At 41.2% G+C, this 18425-nt stretch overlaps 5 protein-coding genes across 5 annotated transcripts; 1 reads left to right on the top strand and 4 right to left on the bottom strand.

The window, feature by feature from the left end:
- Window positions 1–4607: 4607 nt before the first annotated feature.
- Window positions 4608–6137, bottom strand: MELLADRAFT_113678 (uncharacterized protein; the record flags this gene model as incomplete). Its single annotated transcript, XM_007418399.1, has 2 exons — window positions 4608–5140; window positions 5783–6137. 2 exons carry the CDS (start codon window positions 6135–6137, stop codon window positions 4608–4610), a joined length of 888 nt encoding a protein of 295 aa, XP_007418461.1.
- Window positions 6138–8281: 2144 nt separating this feature from the next.
- Window positions 8282–9071, bottom strand: MELLADRAFT_69431 (uncharacterized protein; the record flags this gene model as incomplete). The annotated part of the gene is made up of 3 exons (XM_007418389.1): window positions 8282–8716; window positions 8797–8878; window positions 8944–9071. 3 exons carry the CDS (start codon window positions 9069–9071, stop codon window positions 8282–8284), a joined length of 645 nt encoding a protein of 214 aa, XP_007418451.1.
- Window positions 9072–9439: 368 nt separating this feature from the next.
- Window positions 9440–11277, bottom strand: MELLADRAFT_69430 (uncharacterized protein; the record flags this gene model as incomplete). Its single annotated transcript, XM_007418388.1, has 4 exons — window positions 9440–10368; window positions 10494–10745; window positions 10829–11155; window positions 11217–11277. The coding sequence occupies 4 exons, from the start codon at window positions 11275–11277 to the stop codon at window positions 9440–9442; spliced, it is 1569 nt and encodes a 522-aa protein (XP_007418450.1).
- A 1470-nt stretch (window positions 11278–12747) lies between these two features.
- On the bottom strand, window positions 12748–13795 carry MELLADRAFT_69429 (uncharacterized protein; the record flags this gene model as incomplete). The annotated part of the gene is made up of 4 exons (XM_007418387.1): window positions 12748–12781; window positions 12855–13303; window positions 13674–13726; window positions 13756–13795. 4 exons carry the CDS (start codon window positions 13793–13795, stop codon window positions 12748–12750), a joined length of 576 nt encoding a protein of 191 aa, XP_007418449.1.
- Window positions 13796–15192: 1397 nt separating this feature from the next.
- On the top strand, window positions 15193–15903 carry MELLADRAFT_113676 (uncharacterized protein; the record flags this gene model as incomplete). The annotated part of the gene is made up of 4 exons (XM_007418411.1): window positions 15193–15413; window positions 15455–15513; window positions 15593–15650; window positions 15837–15903. The coding sequence occupies 4 exons, from the start codon at window positions 15193–15195 to the stop codon at window positions 15901–15903; spliced, it is 405 nt and encodes a 134-aa protein (XP_007418473.1).
- Window positions 15904–18425: the final 2522 nt, after the last annotated feature.

Raw genomic sequence — 18425 nt, 5'->3', positions numbered from 1 at the left:
GTACCTATCTGCAAACCTGAGATACCAGTATAGTACAGTACCTAGCAGAACACGAAGTTACTTTACTGCTGGGCATTTTTTACGGTACCTATATTTTAGGTACTGTACGGAGTACTGTATCTGGTGCAAGGTACTGTACCAAGTACCTTCATTTGTAGTATCCAAAAAGCCAGGTACTGTACTAGTATTGACAATACTTTACCAGTACATTAACTGTGGCTGTGTTGCTCATCTAGCAGGCGTAAAGTACAGTGCTGATATGAACCTGGGATACATTAACATCAAAATGGCATCCGTCAATTATGATACTGTGTAGGTATGGTGTCATGGCGCACCACAAAGAGAGAATGTGCAAACCTGAGAGGAAGATTGAAGGTACCAGAATATCTTTGACTAGTCCAGGGAACAGACACTCGATGTGAGGAGTCGAAGGGCCTTCTGGGTTATGTTGAGCTTCCCTGATATCAGACCTTTTAGGCTTCCAGGCTGGAAAGGGCCAAGTCAGGTAGATTGTTGAAACAGGTTTAGCAAGGAACAATATCTCACCATTTTGAGTGAGATCCAAACGTTTATGGCTAGAGTTTGATTTGTAGTTACTTGTACCAGGGTTGAGTCCAGTTTCGGAAACCACTTTGATTGCTGCATAAGGATGCTTTGAATCAGAGCAAGAGTTGTTGAGCAGAGGGTCAAGAGGTTGGTGTTGAAGATTTGCTTGGTGCTTTTTAAAATTGACCTGATCCCAAAGGAAACCTTTGATCCCGCTCTTTGGGTCAGTATAAGAGCCATGTTTGTTACAGTCTTTGCATTGACAGAAGATACTTGGAATGCTGATTGGTCGTTTTGGAGGCATTGAGTAGAGCCTTCTTGAATTTGAATAAGACTTTGCCACTAGATATTGGAGTCCGTGGTGGGAGCAGGATCAAATCTGATTGTAAAATCAAAGTCAAACAAAAGAATTCAAACTACTTAATTTGGATTTGGATTTGAAGTTGAGGTATCCAAAGGAAGTCAAACCCTTTTTTGAATGGATTTAAAGTTGTTTGGATTTGATTTAAAACTGAGATGAATATCCCTATTACTAGTGATATTCCAGAGCACGCTATGAATATGGAAATCCCAAGAAAACAGATCAATCACAGGGAAGGTCAGCAGGTTAAAGCTGGATCTATTGACAAAGATCTTGAATCAAGCCCAATGAAAGCAACAATCCGAGGTTGGGAAATCCTCTAGCATATCTCAGGTATTGTAAAAAACTTTCAGATCCCACTTCTTTTAATTGTTCAAATTGATCTGCGATGGAGAACATGAAGAAGAGGCTTTCTGCTTACATCTTTGTGTGGGTATGTGGATGTTTTCTTATTCTATCAAAAACTTTGTATAACACCTATATGAGTTCCTCTTTCCTTTTGATTTTCAAAATATTTGGAAGTGCATAGAAAGAATAAAATGATTCACAGTCCAAACACAAATCTCATCATTTTGTCATAAATACACCCACAACTGATGATTCAGAATCATCAGTCCAATTCAAACCTGATTCACTGGCAAGGCCTCCAGAGAGAATTTGAAAGGAGCAACATCTGGTATCCTCCTGAGCAGCGGAATGAATGAAGAAACTTTGACAAGGAAAACAGTAAGAGCCATCTGTAATCACTAAAACTGGTTATCTACAGACTGTTGCTAGGAATTAGTTGTAGAACATTCAAACAATGCTTGATTGGAGGACGACTAAAAGAAATTCCAGGACATGTTCAGATGAAGAGTTCAGTCCAACCATGCATCATGATACCCATCATGAGAGCAGGAATGACTCAAAGAGGGATGATGTAAGATAAGAGTCATGAGAGTAACCAAGCGGTGCTGTGCGCTTGCACATGAATAATAGTCTCAGTCAAAAAGTTGTTCAGAGCAGGTAATGTGCCAAAGACAATGATGAATGCCAAGAAAATAAAGATCCAATATGATTTCAAGGACAACAATTAAACCCAGGAGTTCATTCAATGACATGTTGGCTAACTCACCTGAAGCTTTGTTAGTGGCATTAGCTTAGTTGAGTAACATATCAGGAGAGTCAACAGCAACTTCAAGGAGGTCTGTATGAAGAGAAAGGCTGCAGTAAGTACTGAGCATTGTCTTGTATCAAAACTATTGTACATACTGCCATTGGAATGCGCAACCAGCCATATGCAAACCCGGCGGTTTTGTTGCAGGACACACATAAATTTCCATGTCCTGCTTGATCTTCAGTTTACAGTTTGCAGCAATGGAAAGGAGTTTTTGCTGGGCAACGGTTAGCCAATAAGCGAGATTGGCGGAAGAGGAGACCACAGAGACATGGGTAAAAACGCAGCTGGGGATCCGGATTCTGCTATGCAGTAGCACAAACTTTTCCAGTGAACAGCAAGGCCAGAGTTTGTTTCTACGTACAGAGGGCACAACGGTGCAAAGAAAGAGATTGGTCGCTAGGTCATAATTGAGCCTAGCTAGATTGGAAATATGATATGAGACTTACCTGGATGTTGCGTCAACCAAAGTGCCGTCTAGAAGTGCTGTATTTTTTGAGTCAGCTGGCCTTTTTCAATAATCTTGTTGATTTTGTTATTTTGATAAGAATAGACGGATCAGAAAGTTAGTTTATGGGTTTGAGGAACGGAAGTGGAAAGTACAAATGATGTAAGCAACCTTGGTGTTAATTGACCCAGTTTTTTTTCTATTGGTGCTTGAAGCTATAGTCGCAGTTGGTGATCACAATGACATGAAGAAAATCAGCAAAATGTGTTTGTTTGCTTATCTACCTTTGTATTTGGCATCAAAATATTCGCGGTTTGCTCTTGTCTTGGGAGCTTGAATCTGTTGCTTGATGGGTCAATAAAATTGTGTAGATATGAGTGTGTATATACATGAGTTGCAAGCCAAATTCAAGTCTTGAAGCCATGTCATGATGAAATTCCTGATTTTTTTGCCTGGTATTGTTGTGAAAACAAGGCAAGACGCACGCACTCCAGCCAAACAGGTCCACCGCTTGATCAGCCCACCAAAAAAGGGACATCAAAACTTACAGATAAGCCTGGAAAAGTCTTTCAATGTTGTTGTTCAAGCAAGAGTGATATATTTCAAAAATTGTAAGACTGATATTGTGATAAGAGTGGTGACTGAAGAACTGTACACACTGTGAAAATTAATCAACTTCCACAAGTGGAAAATGAACCCTTCCAGGGAAAACAATCAATAAAAATCCCTGGGTTGGAAATTGAATGGAAAACAATTCAAGCATCAGAATTCAAGGTGAAACTGAGCCACTGAGCTGTCCCAAAATTTTTGTCAGGGCCAGAGTTTGGATTCACCCTTCCTAAAAACCCCACCTTTTCCAGAGAATGTTTAACAGGGGGTTCATCTTCCACTACATATGTACCTTGAAAAAGCACTTAATGCCACATATGTAATCCAACCAATAATTTGGGACTACATTTACAGCTCCATCAAACATGTGGCACTATGTATGTAGCCGAAATAAGTTTCCATGACTACATGTGTAGCCTGAACAAACATGTGGCGCCATGTATCTAATTTTCGGAAATATCTGAGATTACATATGTAGCCTCTACAACCATGTGGAACAGTATATATGTAATCTAAGCTGGGTCATAACCCAGCCCCAGGACATCTCCCAGCCCTGTCAGGACCACACTTCCTTGAGAATACCAGGGCCGGCTTGAAGTTGTATTTGGCACATAGGATCAATACTGTCAGCCAGCATCCTGGAAGAACTGGCACAAGACACAGCTTCCAAGGCTCCAAGGCTCCTCAGGGGGAGTTGAGGGCGCTCAGGATTTATCCTGCTGGTATTTAAACGGGGATCTTACGGGCTTGGGTGAGGGGGCCAGGGCCAGGTCTTAGCCCCAATATAAGCCCATACTTGAGGCTACACATGTTACATGTAGCTTCAACAAATGTGTAACACCATATATGTAATCTAAACAACCACATAAGACTATATGTGTAGCCTGGATGAATGCTTGGCACTATTCCGTCAATACAGACAAACATATCAGACTACACATGTAGCATCTACAATCATGTGGAGCTACATATGTAATCTAAACATAAATTTGAGACAACATGTGTAGCTTCTACCCTGATGTGGTAGTATGTAGCTCTGAAAATTATCATCCAGTACATATTTAAGCTGAATAAGCATGGGGGAGCCCACTTGTAGTCCACTTGTGGGTATGGAGATGTGCACATTTTGTGTACTTTTTTTACTATATATGTTTCAAAGTAATGATGTGCAGTTGGTGATACAAAACCATGTGACAGCAGAGTTTTCCTGAGTGAAAATTTGTTTGAATACTTTTTTGAATAATAGTGAAAGATCCTCAGAGTGGATTTAGGGAATCCACATACTTTATTACAATTTCCTCACAAAAAGATTGAGGGACAATTCCCTTGTAATCTCAAATATCTTGAGGAGGCAGGAAGTGAGAGATCACATGGTGAGTACAGAGTTAATTCATTCTGGATAAGACAATGAAAAGATAAATTTCAAAAGAGACAAACAAGATAAGAGTAATGACAAAACTCAATATGTGTCTTGAGTGACAATATGTCTAGCGGCTTAGTGAGATGACAGCAATACTCTTCTTGTCAAGAAGATAGTGTACCTCCCCCTGTTCAAAAACTATCCAAGCGCAGTGCGCAATAACCTCATCAATGTGTGTTAAATATGGTTTACTAGTAGTTTCGAGCCGTAGGTGTGCTTCTAGGTCAGGCTCACCAAGACAAGTGAATGGATTTGGCATCGCTTCAGGAACAGGTGCATAGTATCGTACCAGGAGCCATGTGTCACTAACAGGAGCTTGGGTGTCTTCTGGGGAGCGTTGATGGGTGAATATTTTGACAATCTTTCCAAACAGAGTAGCTCCATTTGATCGAGAGATGACATGGATCACACTGTTATTAGGATTCTTGTTGTAAGTCTGGTAATGCACCCCATTGTGTTCAATTCCATTCTTAAACTGTGCTTGAGAAGAGACTGGCGAGAATTTCTTTCTTTCTTCTGTGGACATCTTGCACCACTCGCTGGAAGATCTCCAATATTTATCATCAGCGCGAATTGCATTCAAGCGAGAAACCAATTGATCTACAGTTTCATCATCCAGTGATTCAGAGGCGAATATATTATTAGATTTGAGAGAAGAGTCTAGTGGCTCGAATATCCTTCGTAGCTGACTAGCATATGGTCTCAAGCCCTGCGGAAGCTTGGTCTCATCTTGCAGTAAGGCTGCCAGATTCCCCATACAACAAAAGCTTTTAACAAAAGTCACTTCCATTTCACCTTTCAAAATTTTAATGTCAGTGAATAAACCAATCTACTTGATCAAAAATTGTGACCTTGACTTACCAAGATGATTATTATGTGCTGCTTTGAGGATTGATCCCATCAACCTCTCAAAGGGATATGCCCACCAAGATCGCACAGGTCCAAAGTTCTCGAGGCAGTCAGCAAGATGAATTGCCATGTGATGATTTGGGACCAGAGAACAGTGCGGGAAAAGCTTGAGGCATCCTTGAAGGTATGTTTGAAGATGAGCTCGATATTTCGAAATGCAATCAGAGGTCATGGATCGTTTGAGCGCCAGCTTTGTCAAGCATACTAAGTGAGAAAAGTTATGAAGTAAAGCTGCATTTGACTTGCTTGAACCAGTCCATAACACAGTCAAAACAAGAGGTAGCTGAACAGTCACCAGCGTTCTCCATTCATCTGCTTTCAACTTTCCATGACCTTGGTCACCAAGCTGCTTGATAGGACGTGATATACAAGTAGGTACATGTACTCTAGGTAATAATTTGTTTATTGACTGAACCATATTCAAATCAAATACTACTTTGTTTTTGGGAGGGTGAGAATAGCTCCCATCCCAACCATAGTAACAATCATCCAGTGGGTCGAAGGAATCATCACCAGATGATGTGTCCACTCCTAATTGCGCCTCCACTATGGATATACCAGCTTCGTCTTCAGGTTGATCATGAGTAGAACGCTGTCTGATTCGTGTCTTCGAGCTTGCAACTAAATCCCAAATTTGGATTGCTGTCATTGGTTTTATAGGAGCGGTGTTGAGAACATCTTCAGACATTGCCCAAAATCGTGTCACATGGCGAGCAAGGAGACCTAGAATAATATTATGCATTGAGTCTATAACGTGATAATCTGTGACCTTCCAGTAGTCTAACTCTAGGATGACTGAATACCGAACATCATGTTCTTTAAAAATCTTTTCACGTTCTTTAGCTGTGGGTGCATCACGTGCAGCAGTCGCCCAGGCTCTATGTTCCTCTGAAGTTCGTGGTACCCAAGTACTCTGATCAATATTATCAATTTCTGATCTAGGAAGGTAACAAAGCGAGCAGAACGCATCGGCACTGTGGCCTGCCAAACCAAGTGCTCAACGACATGCTGGTAGATCTGCTATGAATGTTAATAATCCCACTTGAATAAGCCGGCCATCTGGGTAGCGAGGTGTTTTGGTTAAGAAAAGTCCACTATGCCAAAGTTCTTTCAGATCAGCAATAACAGGCCCTAGAATCCAATTGAATTGCTCAAGTCCAGGCTCGTGAGGTCCAGGTGCAATCGCAGCAAGATATATATTTTCAGGCAGGAATCGGGTAGCGTAGGGTAATGTCAAGCATATCAAGACAATGAATGTATCAGTTGCTCTATGCCCCTTGGACTTGTTTCCGTAAGGATTTATACCGTCTGTGTACATTGCAAATGTCATGTTTCCTGACTTTGATGTAAATTGAACACCATCTGGTCCACAAAATGTTTTCCAGATCTTTGTTTGATGGATGTCATTGATAGTGTCTTCTCTATTAAAAGGTTTTTGTGATTCTGAAAGTGACTTGTCGAGTCCTTCTTCCATATGGGGTCGCGAGATTAGACGAGCAATCCAAGTGATCAAGTCTTGAACAGCATACTTTTGGATTGGGCGGCCATTTGATTGAAAGAGAGGCGTTGAGCAGATTTTTGGGCTTTCTTTTGATTGACTGGGCGAGTTTTGTTGCACGAGTTGTTTATTGTTTTGCTCTAAAAGCTCTAGAGTTCCTGGAACCTGATCGTGAAGATAGCGACATATAGTGTAAGAGCAGTCTAATGGATAAAGGGCAAAACACTCTGGGCAACAAGTATAATATTACAACATAGGATCTATCTTTAACCATTGCATAACAGTTTGGATTGTGCTTGGCATCCGTTGTATTGCAAGCTGAGTTGTGTATTCGATTTGCTGAGATACATCTTCAGGAGTAAAGCCGGAAGATGTTATATGGATTTCGATGTTGTTTTTTTGTGCTTGTAGAAGCCAGGATGATTTACTGAGCGAGGTATGGTCGAAGATAGCCATACATGATGCAATTAAAGATGTGTGAACAACAATGGGATTGTCCCCCTCTAGCGTATGAGTGATGAAATTGCCTGTGGGTTTGAAGAGAGACGTATTAGCGCTATCATTTGATCGACATGAATGTGGATAAGCTGGATGGCACTTTCTTGGATCAAATTTAGTAATATCGTCATCAATCTCCATCTCATTATTCATATGGGAGCTAGGTTCCAAGTTGGAGCGAGTTGATGAGGAGGCTCCAGGTTGGTGAAGCAAATTCGAGTTTCTGTCTGGTGGCCATGGATCGTCGTCATTGGAATCTCCAGAAGAATTTGAATCTTCAGAGTCATCAAGAACCTTGTCAAGCGCTTCAACTACCTTCAACTTTTGATCGTTCAACTGATGAGAAGCATAAGTATCGCGTGTGACCTGCAATCCTTGGTGTTTTTTCCATTATGAAAATGTGTTGATTTGATGCATGTCAAGCAGAGACAGAGATATGTCCGCATAATGTAGTTTGATGGAATGAGGATAGGCTAGATGTTGATTCAGACGTGCTGGGTTGTGGAATTTGACAGAGAAGGCGTCAGCGATCTTTAAGACCAGAGATCAAAACTGTTAGAGTTGGAGTTCCAAATCTGGATAGCAGAGGGGAAGGAAGCAGAAGAATCCCTGCTGCGGGGCGCATGCAAAAGATGGCAACTTCAGACTTTTCACATGTTGAAAATGAAATATATTTAGAAGCCATTTTATTGGTCTGCATTTAATATGCTCAGTCAAAATCTTTGGGGCCCCAGAATTAGTTAATGTGATTTACAAATAAAATTATAAAGAGACTATTGATTGAGAACAAGAAGACAATACACATTGGAATTCAAATGATTTTATTACAGACAACATCAATGATTGGACGGCAGGAGTTTTTTGGCTATCATCTCCTTGACTGGACGTAAGATTGATTTATTGATGATCTTGATTTCAGCCTTCTCCATTTCATCAAGCTGGTCATAATAGGCTTGAGATATGCAATCTTTGTTAATCTCATCAGGCGGAGCTAGGTCACTGATTGGGTTACTAAAACTACGGCGGCGTATTCTAGCTTGAACTCCAGGGGATGTTTTTATGGAGTTGTTTTGCACTCTGGCTTCATCTATAGCTTCAAATATTGAATCTAACTGAGAGCTTCTCCATTGTATAATACGAACCTTACAATGCTTGCGACCTTCTTCATCTTCATAGTCGGTTTCATCATCGCTACAGCATTGCTCTACAACTTTCAAAAGCGGCCACAAGGATTTGTGGGCTGTGACATAGGCAAGTCTGCCTTTCAGGACCTGGATTTATAGCGTAAGCAAAAATGAGGGCATGAGCAAAGCAAATTTTGATCAATGATGAGAAAAGATAGAAAACTCACACTGCTGACTCGACTTTTCTGAAGCCTCCGCTTATCTCGTGCTTCGAGTCTTTGGTTAGACCATTCACGTTGTTCACGATAGCTGTGTAAAACAAGTTGAGATTCAGAAAAATTTACAGACTTGAAAATATGTGAGCACAAACTCACTTTCGAAACCAGGTCCCTTTGATATGGTTTGTTGTCAAATCCAATATTTTCTTCTGATCAAGATCATCGGGAGAAACACCTGAATATTCCCCAGATTGAACTAGTTTTATGAATATTGCAGTCGCCATCTTGAACAGAAACATATTCCCAGGACAGCCAAGCAATTCTGAATAATCTGGACGAAAGGACCGAACTCCAACTCTCTGCATAACGTCCCACATAATTTGAAGGGACCTAGGACTCGCTTTCTCTCCACCTGGACCCCCTGGATAGGGGAAATGAGGATCTCCTGTTCAAGGAACAGACAGCTGGTCGGATCCTGGAAGTTCATGGGCGTTGTCGAGCAATTCTTGAATTGAGATATGCGCAATCCATTTTCTTTGTTCGGCAGGAGTAGCGCCGTGAGGAACAATTTTGTCTTCCTTCCTTAGCCCATAAAGCGTCCTGATGAGATTTTTTATCAAAACCTATTAGAAAGGGGTTAGCTGAAAAGGTCCTATCTTTGAAAAAAACGAGATTCTGAAACAAGCAGACTGACTCTCATTCTGGAAGCTCTAGCCGGCTGAGAAGGACTGTCATCCGCTGTCAAATCTCCAAAAGCCTCTCCCCCAGGCTCCCTTTCGGTAGATCTTGTAGGTTCACGCTGTTTCAGCGATTCCCGTAGCAGGTCAGCAAACACATCAAACTTATTGCTCAATGACGCAATTTGTTGTGCATTGTCAGTGCATAGTGACCTCAAATCAACAAGTTCAGATCTGAAATGCTCCAATCCTAGAAGACTACGTGATTGAGATTCTTGTCGAGTCTGATGGGCGTTGTCTTTGTTTGACTGTGAGTTAGACTTTGTGCCAGGCGAGCCAACACCCTCGCCAAACAGGTTCCCTGCATCCCACTCTTCTTCAATCTCGTTTACAATAGGACTACCATCATTAGAAGACAAACAATCACCACCTAGCATGCTTTTTTGCCCAAAAAATTCTTCATCTTCGCTTGGATGCTCTTGATTTTTAGCACGAGATTTACCTTTCCTTCGTTTTAGTACTGGAAAAGAGACTGGCTCGTTTTCTTCATCGTCTTCGGAATCCGGAAACAATATTGAACCAGTAGTTGCTCTTGTAAGAATAGGAGAAGTTCGGAAGTTGGATGTTTCGTGAAGATCTGAGGTATCTTCACTTGATTGCTGACCGGAGGGGAGAGAACTATGTGTTTTTTCTGCCGAATTGTTCTCTGAGTCAGAAGAATTGAGCTGAAACTTTCTATGACGCATCCTTCTTCTTAACGTTTTCCCCTTTTCAGAAGGGGCTTTGCCGTTCAAAGGTGGTTGATTAGTTTTGACAAAATCATCATCCGATTCAGCCTCGTCGGGGGGACAGTAAGCAGGGCTTGCTGGGTCTTCATCACTCTTTTTGCTGGCTTTGTCTAAGTCTGATAATTGATTGATTTTTTTTTCGTAGGTATGGTTGGAGGTGTTGGCAAATGTCGTGGTTTAGAAATTCGCAATCCCAACGGATTAGCAGTAGTATGAGACAATTTCCAGCGGCGGTTTGTACTGGCAGGCGTGGTTTTTGAACCAACTGAAGGTAAAGACTTTTCATTCTCTGGGATGTCAGTCTCCTTGCAACGAGCTGATCTTGGAACGGCGTGACGAGGTCCAAGTGGTCCGCTGAGCCGTTTTCCTTGCTTTGTCTTAGTCTCTAGGCCTTTGACTTCAGAATTTCGATTTGAGAGTCTAGCAGAAGAGCGCCGAGTCCTCAGAGGTCCAGTTGAAGGGTCTAGCTGGTCTCCATTGCTTTCAAAGACATCTGTGGAAGAGTTACGTTTCAAAAAATGATGATTCAGTGAACCTGACAATGTCAGAGGAGCAGGATGTCGCAATGTTGCTTACTAGATGTCATTTTGTCGGCTTCAAAGGTGAATTGATTGCTGCCACTAGGGACAGTTAAACTTGTTTTTGCACAAGTTCCTGCACTATCCACATTGTCTTGGTCTGAGTGTTTAGTTTGGCTATGTCTAGATGAGCGACTTTTTTGGTGTATCTCGCGGGACTGAGTTGGTTGTTTGATTTGCTTTTGAAGAACATAGCGATTATATAATATTATCATATCTTTTTCAGATTTTTGACCTTTGTCGATATCAAACCCAGCCTCCAATAGGGTAGCCTTCATTTTGTTGACTTCCGAGCCGTCTTGATGAACAGTTTGGCTAGTGGAGCCTGTGAATTTGATACAAAACTTAGTATGGATGCCACAGGTTGGAGACAGAGAGGTACTTACCGCTGGCAAGTTCAGCAAATCCAGCAGTTTCGAGATCACGTTTTGACCCTACTGATGACATTGCTACGACTTTCTTGATTCTAAATTTTAATATGTGAGTTTTTTGAAATGAAAGAGCAAATTTGTAAAGCCAGAGATTGATATATAGTTGTAATGAAGATTCTCGGCTTAGATCCAGCAAACTGCCGAAAAGTAGTGATTTTTAAAGGGAAAGTTTTGATAGCTCAGCTAGTAAGTGATTTGGAATGAAGATGGAGAGGTAAACAAATTCTGGATCTCAAAGAGATAGCGTTTCTAGCACTACTGAAGAAGGATATGAAGCTTAAAAAGGAGTTGAGAGTAAGATGAAAATCAAAGCCAGTTTGATGTGAAGTTTGCTTGCCAATTTTGGGGAAACGAGCAAAGAGAGTATGATTTAAGTATGACGGGCTTCATGAGGAACTCATCCCAGCTTTGAATGTTCAAAGTCTCCTCAGAAATCCTCAGGCAACGTTTGAGTTGGCTCAGAAACCTCGCGCTCAAGGGCTCACAGATGGGGCTGAGGAAGGTGAATTCACCCTTTGTTTTTCTAAACTCCAAACAACGGGAAAGGAGTTGAGAATCTTTCCCTTTCAAAGTGTGAGCAACTTTTGATGAAAAGCTGGCGATTTTGAACAAGTCCATCCAATCAGCAGAGATGAGTGACAATCTAAGAATGAATATAAATGAAGTTTTCTAGACGTTTGACTGACTTCATCCTCAGAGCAGAAGAGGGTGGGAGAGGTTCCAGTTCCAGGCCAGGAAGAGCCGATGGAAAATGCAATTGGATTCAGTTCGATTCTCAGAGTGGAAGAGGGTGAGAGAGGTAACTTCCAGTTCCAGGCCAGGAAGAGCCGTTGGAAAATACAATTGGATTCAGTTCGATTCTCAGAGCGGAAGAGGGTGAGAGGGGTAACTTCCAGTTCCAGGCCAGGAAGAGCCGTTGGAAAATGCAATTTGATTCAGTTCGATTCAATTCAAAACCAGAAAAGCCGTCAGCTCAGCCCCATATTACAGCTCTCTTACAGGAGAATTCAACAAGAAAGGAATATACAAATCCCAAAAGTTGAAAATTTGGGCATGTCGACTTGAGAATAAACCCAGCGAATCAGGAAGTTTACTATTTAGCAACTACATATCTATACATGATTCCACAAGCGTTTATAGAAATTATGAATATGAATCGAGACAAATTCCTTCTCCCAAGACAATCAAAAACAAATTCATGTAGTAAGCATCACTCAAACATAGATCACATTTTCATAAAGTTTTCAGTTTGAATTCTCCTGGCAAAAAAGGACAAAATGTAAAAGAAAGCAGAGAAATGTCGGCAGCTTTCCTTATGAAACAAAGAGAACCTTTTAATTATATAGGGAGGCCACAGAGTTCTAAACAACATGCATGTTCAGAAAACAAGAGGGAAGCATGAGCGGCTGATATCCAATTGTTGGAGGGAGGGGTAGAATTTTGATCCAAACTCACCAGGGTCTTCTCAAGTTCAACTTGATGATAATTAGGCATTTGTTTGTTGTTTGTCGAGGAGTTTTCTAATTCATTAAGAAATGCAACTCATAAGCATGCAGACCCATTCACAAGTCACAGACGGTGAAAAAAACTTACTGGTGATGTTGGAGTAAAGCTGTCATGAAGGAGCCGTCATCAACCACCTTGCTGAACACCTCCTGTCGAGATATCAGATTGGTCGTCTCCGTTTGAAGTCTCTCATTGAGTTCTTGACGCTCGTTTGCTGTGAGATCCGGATTCAGGAGCTCCAGCTGGGTTATCTCGGAAAGCTGATAGGCTTCAGCGAGGTTGCGAAGACTTTCTTGCATTGTTTCTTCAAAATCCGGACGAGCGTCGGAAATTTGAGCAATCTCAATTTGGTTCAAATACTTGTAAATATCGGTGAAGGCGCTGAGGTTTTCGGAGGCAAGCCGGAACTGGCCAATCAATAGGTGAGATAAACAGCAACTGTTGAACATCGAGTTTCGCTCCAAGTCAATATCTTCTTTTGAGTTGACCAACTTGAAAGATTCACGGGTCGCCAAAGCCGAACTTTGAGTCTTCAACTGAATGTGAAAGTATCTGGGGTCGGATTTGGTTGGAGCAACTATCTTAGAGAGACGGAAAGCAACCATCTCAGTGAATATCTCTTGTAGAAGCTGATGATTGTTTTTCGCCTCTTCGGTAAATTTGAAGTCAGGATAAAATGTGATGATGATGTCTGAAAGTTGTTGAACATTTGCTTTACTTTGGAATAAATTTGAGTCAAATCTAGGTGAAGGATCTTCAGTAACATATTCAAGGATGTAATCCGGTAGGAAGATATGATGAGTGGACATGATTTAGAGAAGCCTTCTGTTACTGATGTGCCAAAAAAGAGACTGGCTGACGAGCCTATGCCTTATTAAAAAGAAAGCAGGAGGTTCTAGCACTTACGCAAACAGGAATTCTCACAGGAATTCTTAATGTTTGGTGGAGTGGGGACTCACCTTCGTGATTTACATTTAATTTATCTCACTGTAATTGTTTCCACCCTCCCCCAAAATTTGCAATTTCATGATGACTTGAAGACTTGAAAAAAGAGCCGCGACACTATAAACAATGGAATATATATTACTGATCTGATTTATGAGATCAGGATTTTGAGCGCTTAAAAGCCCTCTGAGTCTGATGTTGGCCAGATGAAAAATCATATTGGGCCTTGAGTATGTAAGTATGTAAGCATCTCTCGTAGTTCTATGCAGAAAAGGTGGACATTGCTGAACAGCTCCAGCTGCAATAATAAAGGGGCCCAGTGAGTGGTGGAGAGCGTTGAAAGCTACAAACCAGCTTCAAGTGAGACTTTGAGAGAAGCGTTTTCATCCCCCAATCTCTGAAATTTAATTAGAATTTAAGAATTAGTCCTCTGCTAAATTACATTGATTAGATACAAATAAGTGGGGAAGAATTTCGATTCAGGACGGCTAGACCCACTTCTCTCATTGTTTGACAGGTGAGATATCATTGTAAATATCGGTGATTGAAAAAGTCCTTGTTTGAAGAGATTATAGCTGACTTCCAAAACGCCACTAGGGGAGAAGATCTTGTACAAAGAGGCGATGAGGGGGACCATATGAGCTCAAAGGATTGCTAACCCCAAACCCAAATTTCTGAAGCCAGCCGCGGCTCCTAATCTTAGTTCAGTCTTTCCCTGTTTTCAAAAGTGAGGTCGTGATTCCCAAGGAAAGCTCTGTCAATTTAGGAGAATATTCCTTTTTCTTCCTTCCGCAACTTGCCTGATTCTGTCCAAGTCTTCCCGCTTGGTCTATTTTACTTTGACAATTATAATTACTTCTAAAATTATCCAGAGGCACAGGCCAGGAAATCAGAAGCCTAGAATTTTGAGAAAGTCATAAATAGGATTCACACTAAAAACAATGTGTACAAAGAGTCATAACACGCTGCGTTCTGATGCGAATTTCACGGCAAAGGAACTCAATGCCAAGGTTTCAAACCGGTGAGACATCTGATTTGGCATAATCTGCTCAACCCAGAGGTTTCTGGTTACAAAGGGGAGAAAAGCCAGACCCACTTTCTAGAGGGGACAGGGCAGGAAGTTTTTGTTATTTTGGGAGAATCTTTACGACTCAGGCAATTCACCTGAAAGTGGCGTTCCGCGTCATCACAAATTAATCTGAAATTCACTATTCTCTTGAATGATATCAATCTCAGCATTCTTTGGCTGGTTTCAGACCGTCTCTCTGCTCTGTCACTAGATAGGAGGATTTTCAACGAGAGAGAAACGGCTGCCGAGGCGATCTTATCCCTTTGGATCACGGATCCCTCTCAGCGCAAAGTTCACAGGAAGCAGACTCCCAGCTCTATATAGAGTGAAGGCAAGCTTCCAGGTTGCCCGCTTCAAGCAATCTGGGTCAGTCAAAAAACTCTCCACATTCTCCTCAAAGCAGTTCTTGTGATGCCTGTATCATTCAATATTCATCGCCAAGGCCTTCCTATTCCTGATGACCAGCTTCCTATCCGACTGGGTCAAATTTTAATACCTCCTCATCTACACAAATTTTTGTATATTAAAGAAGGTCAAGCAATTAGGGCAACCGCTTCGGAACTATTTGAGCTTATTGCTTGCTTCCACCCTTCTACCGACTTCAATATTCATTATACCGATTTACGCTCTTTGTTTGTAATATTTGAGCAAATGGCCCTACCCTGGATGCTAGCTATGAGATCCATGGATTTCGAGACCAACATCATGAAGTTCTCTACTGGATGAAGAAAGGTTAGTCTTCTTGTTCCTGACGCATAGCTTCTGAGCTCCCCGTACTATCATGTCAACTGATATCAATTTTCAATTCCAGACTGTGGAGAGATGATTCTTGCTGAGATGCACTTGAGTAAATCGCCTTCAATCACCAGGTGAGTCTGTCCTTTCAATGGGTATCTTTTCATGATGAATCTGATTCAAATTTGATTTACCTGCACAGAGAACTTCTCAATTGGAAAATTGCTCATCTCTCCCTTTGTCTCATCAAAAATTCTTGTTGACTTGTGCCCAGTCCTTTGGAGATTGAATCTTTTCTAGTCTTTGTTATGAAGTTTTAGCGAATTGTTAGCTTACAGTGTACTTCCAGCGGATCCAAAGAGTCTCCCTTATGAGACATCTACATAAGCCATTGGAAATCTCTTTCTTTATTCCTTTTCTTTGTTTGTGAGTTTTAGTTGTTGATTGTCTCAATCCCCAAGTTGGAAATCTCTTTCACAAATCCTTTTGATTGTTTATCAACTTCAAGTGTTGAGCGTCTCAATCCCTGAAGAAACTCCGTCTTGATGAAACATCGCATTTTGCTTTGAAGATCATCAAACATGATTCTCAGATCATCTGATTACAAAACAGCGCTTTTACTGATGCAAATCCGACTTTCCCAATGTCTGAAGCTTTGCCCACATGCACAACTCCAGTTCACCTTACTCTGCCGCAGAACCTTTGTTCAATCTGGGCTTGGAATGTCTAGATCACTTCAGTGAAAGTCAGAAGTCAGCCGTACTTGTACAAAAGTTTATCAATCCTACCCAAGTGCCTCGCCCTTGATCGGTTTCTCTGTCCTTCTCTTACCAATCCCTTGAATTTTGAAGATGCTGGGTGGCTGGACGGGTTTAAGAAAGTCTCTACTCAGAAAAAATAATCAAACCGGCATATATCCCCCCTTCTCCTCCAGCTTGAACATATAAAACAGACTTTTTCATCAAACTCACTATCTCAATTTATCATATTCTCTTAATCATGTCACTAGTCGAAAATATTGTGGGGGATAAACCAACCTACCTCAATCTGATTTACCTCCTTCATCCCAGTCACTTCCTTCCCAGCGATGGAATTTATCTCAAACAAACGTTGACTGCAGCTGAGGATCAGAATGGCAGACAAGCTCAAAACTTCAGAATCAAAGTTCTTCAGGCCCTAGATCAAGATAATCTTCAACTTGCTTCGGAGGGAGTTGATATACATGTTAAAGAATATCTAGTGTTCAATACTGCGGAACTCTACTACCTCGAGCGTCACAAGGATATTCTGGTCTCTAATGTATCAAAACATACGAAACATATCATGGAAACTCAATGCGCTTACAACCTCTTTCAAAGAATCCTCACACACACCAATGTCTCACCGAGTTCCATTCGCATGTTCACCAATATGGCCGTCGAGGCAAAGCTTGTTATAGAACTTGACGAAATCAACTTCAAAGCCGCCAGCGAGAAAGTAGGATTTCTAGGAGGGATCATCAAGGAGCAAGCGTAAGTTTGGCCGCTGGGAGAAGACCCACCTGAACCGTGCTGATCTTCCTGATTTCTTGTTTCTTTGCAGTGAGAGAGCATGTCACTATGAGCAAACTTCCGGATCAACAGATACTGAGCCGCCATATATGGCTAGTAGCTTTATTACAAAATTTTTCTATCACTCAAGTGATGTGATGTGTCAACACGAATCCGCTTTGAGGACAGTAAATGGAATCCGCGTGGTTGATCCCAATCCCCCAACTTACGATGATGCTACTGATGACATGTATGTCGGGTCTTTGATCTTATTCCAAGTTACAATTAAAGGGCTGATGCATTCCCGCCCCGTGACATCTTGTTTCAGGTAAAACCATATACTTCCTACTATTGATGTACATGTGATGTCTGGAGAAACACAAAGACAAAATTTGATTCAACTGGTTTCGATTCCAGATCCTGATACCAATTTCTCTAATTTGCAATATCAGGCTACTCAATCTCTCTCACCGTGTTGGAGATCTTTGATAATGTTAAGAAAGCGCTAAAAAAATGTTTTAAGGGTTCAACCCATGTTATTGGTTCTTTGTCAATGCGTTAGATTTCCTACCTGTCTTTTCAGAGATCTTTATCAAGATCAAGAAACACAACTACTTTCCTGGGTATATCTTTTCTATCTGTGCCGTCTCAATAGTCTCAATTTCAAACTTAGTGTAAAACAAATTGTTTCGAAACAGATCTGCGCACGTCAAAGTGTAGATCTCTCATACAAGATTTGGGACTGATATCAGAGTATGAGAGGTTGTTTTTAAAAAAGACCAGAATAGATGAGACAACATTGAAGCAAAGGATTACAAATTTGATTTGGATTCAACTGAGGAGCATTTTTTGATTGACAATATGTTGATTAAAATTGAAAGTCTGAGAAAGAGGGGTAGAGGCAGAACCGTTGGTGTGCTATTACTTTCCCCGTTTCCTCCTCTTCAATTGAACTGATTTCAATGCTTTTTGATGTATAACCTGTTTATTAAGGATGTATGAGGTTTAGCTTGTCATGATGTTCCTCACTAGAAGGGAAAATGACTTACTCTTGTGTCCCAGACCATTTCAACAACTCCATCGCATGCGGGAAAGTCCACTTCAATCCCAAAGTCTTTCATAATAAAGGAGCCAGATCTAACTTCACAATTTTTCTTTGAACCCTTCACTTGATATGGCTCTCCAGTCACACGATCAATTAAACAAAACATCCCGTATGAATAGCGTGTATAGTCGTGATCGTCAGTATGCGCTTGGTTGTTAAAACCATCACAGGTTACAACTAGATTCGAGGCAAATACCCTCCCATCAGGGGTTTGATTCCAGGTTAAGTGATCAAAGCCGGGGATGTTGGCTTTGGTAGCTAGTTGTATGTTGTCG

This window comes from Melampsora larici-populina (genome assembly GCF_000204055.1).
Source record: "Melampsora larici-populina 98AG31 unplaced genomic scaffold MELLAscaffold_91, whole genome shotgun sequence".
Lineage (NCBI taxonomy): Eukaryota > Fungi > Basidiomycota > Pucciniomycetes > Pucciniales > Melampsoraceae > Melampsora > Melampsora laricis-populina.
This window is presented reverse-complemented; position numbering and strand designations above follow the sequence as displayed.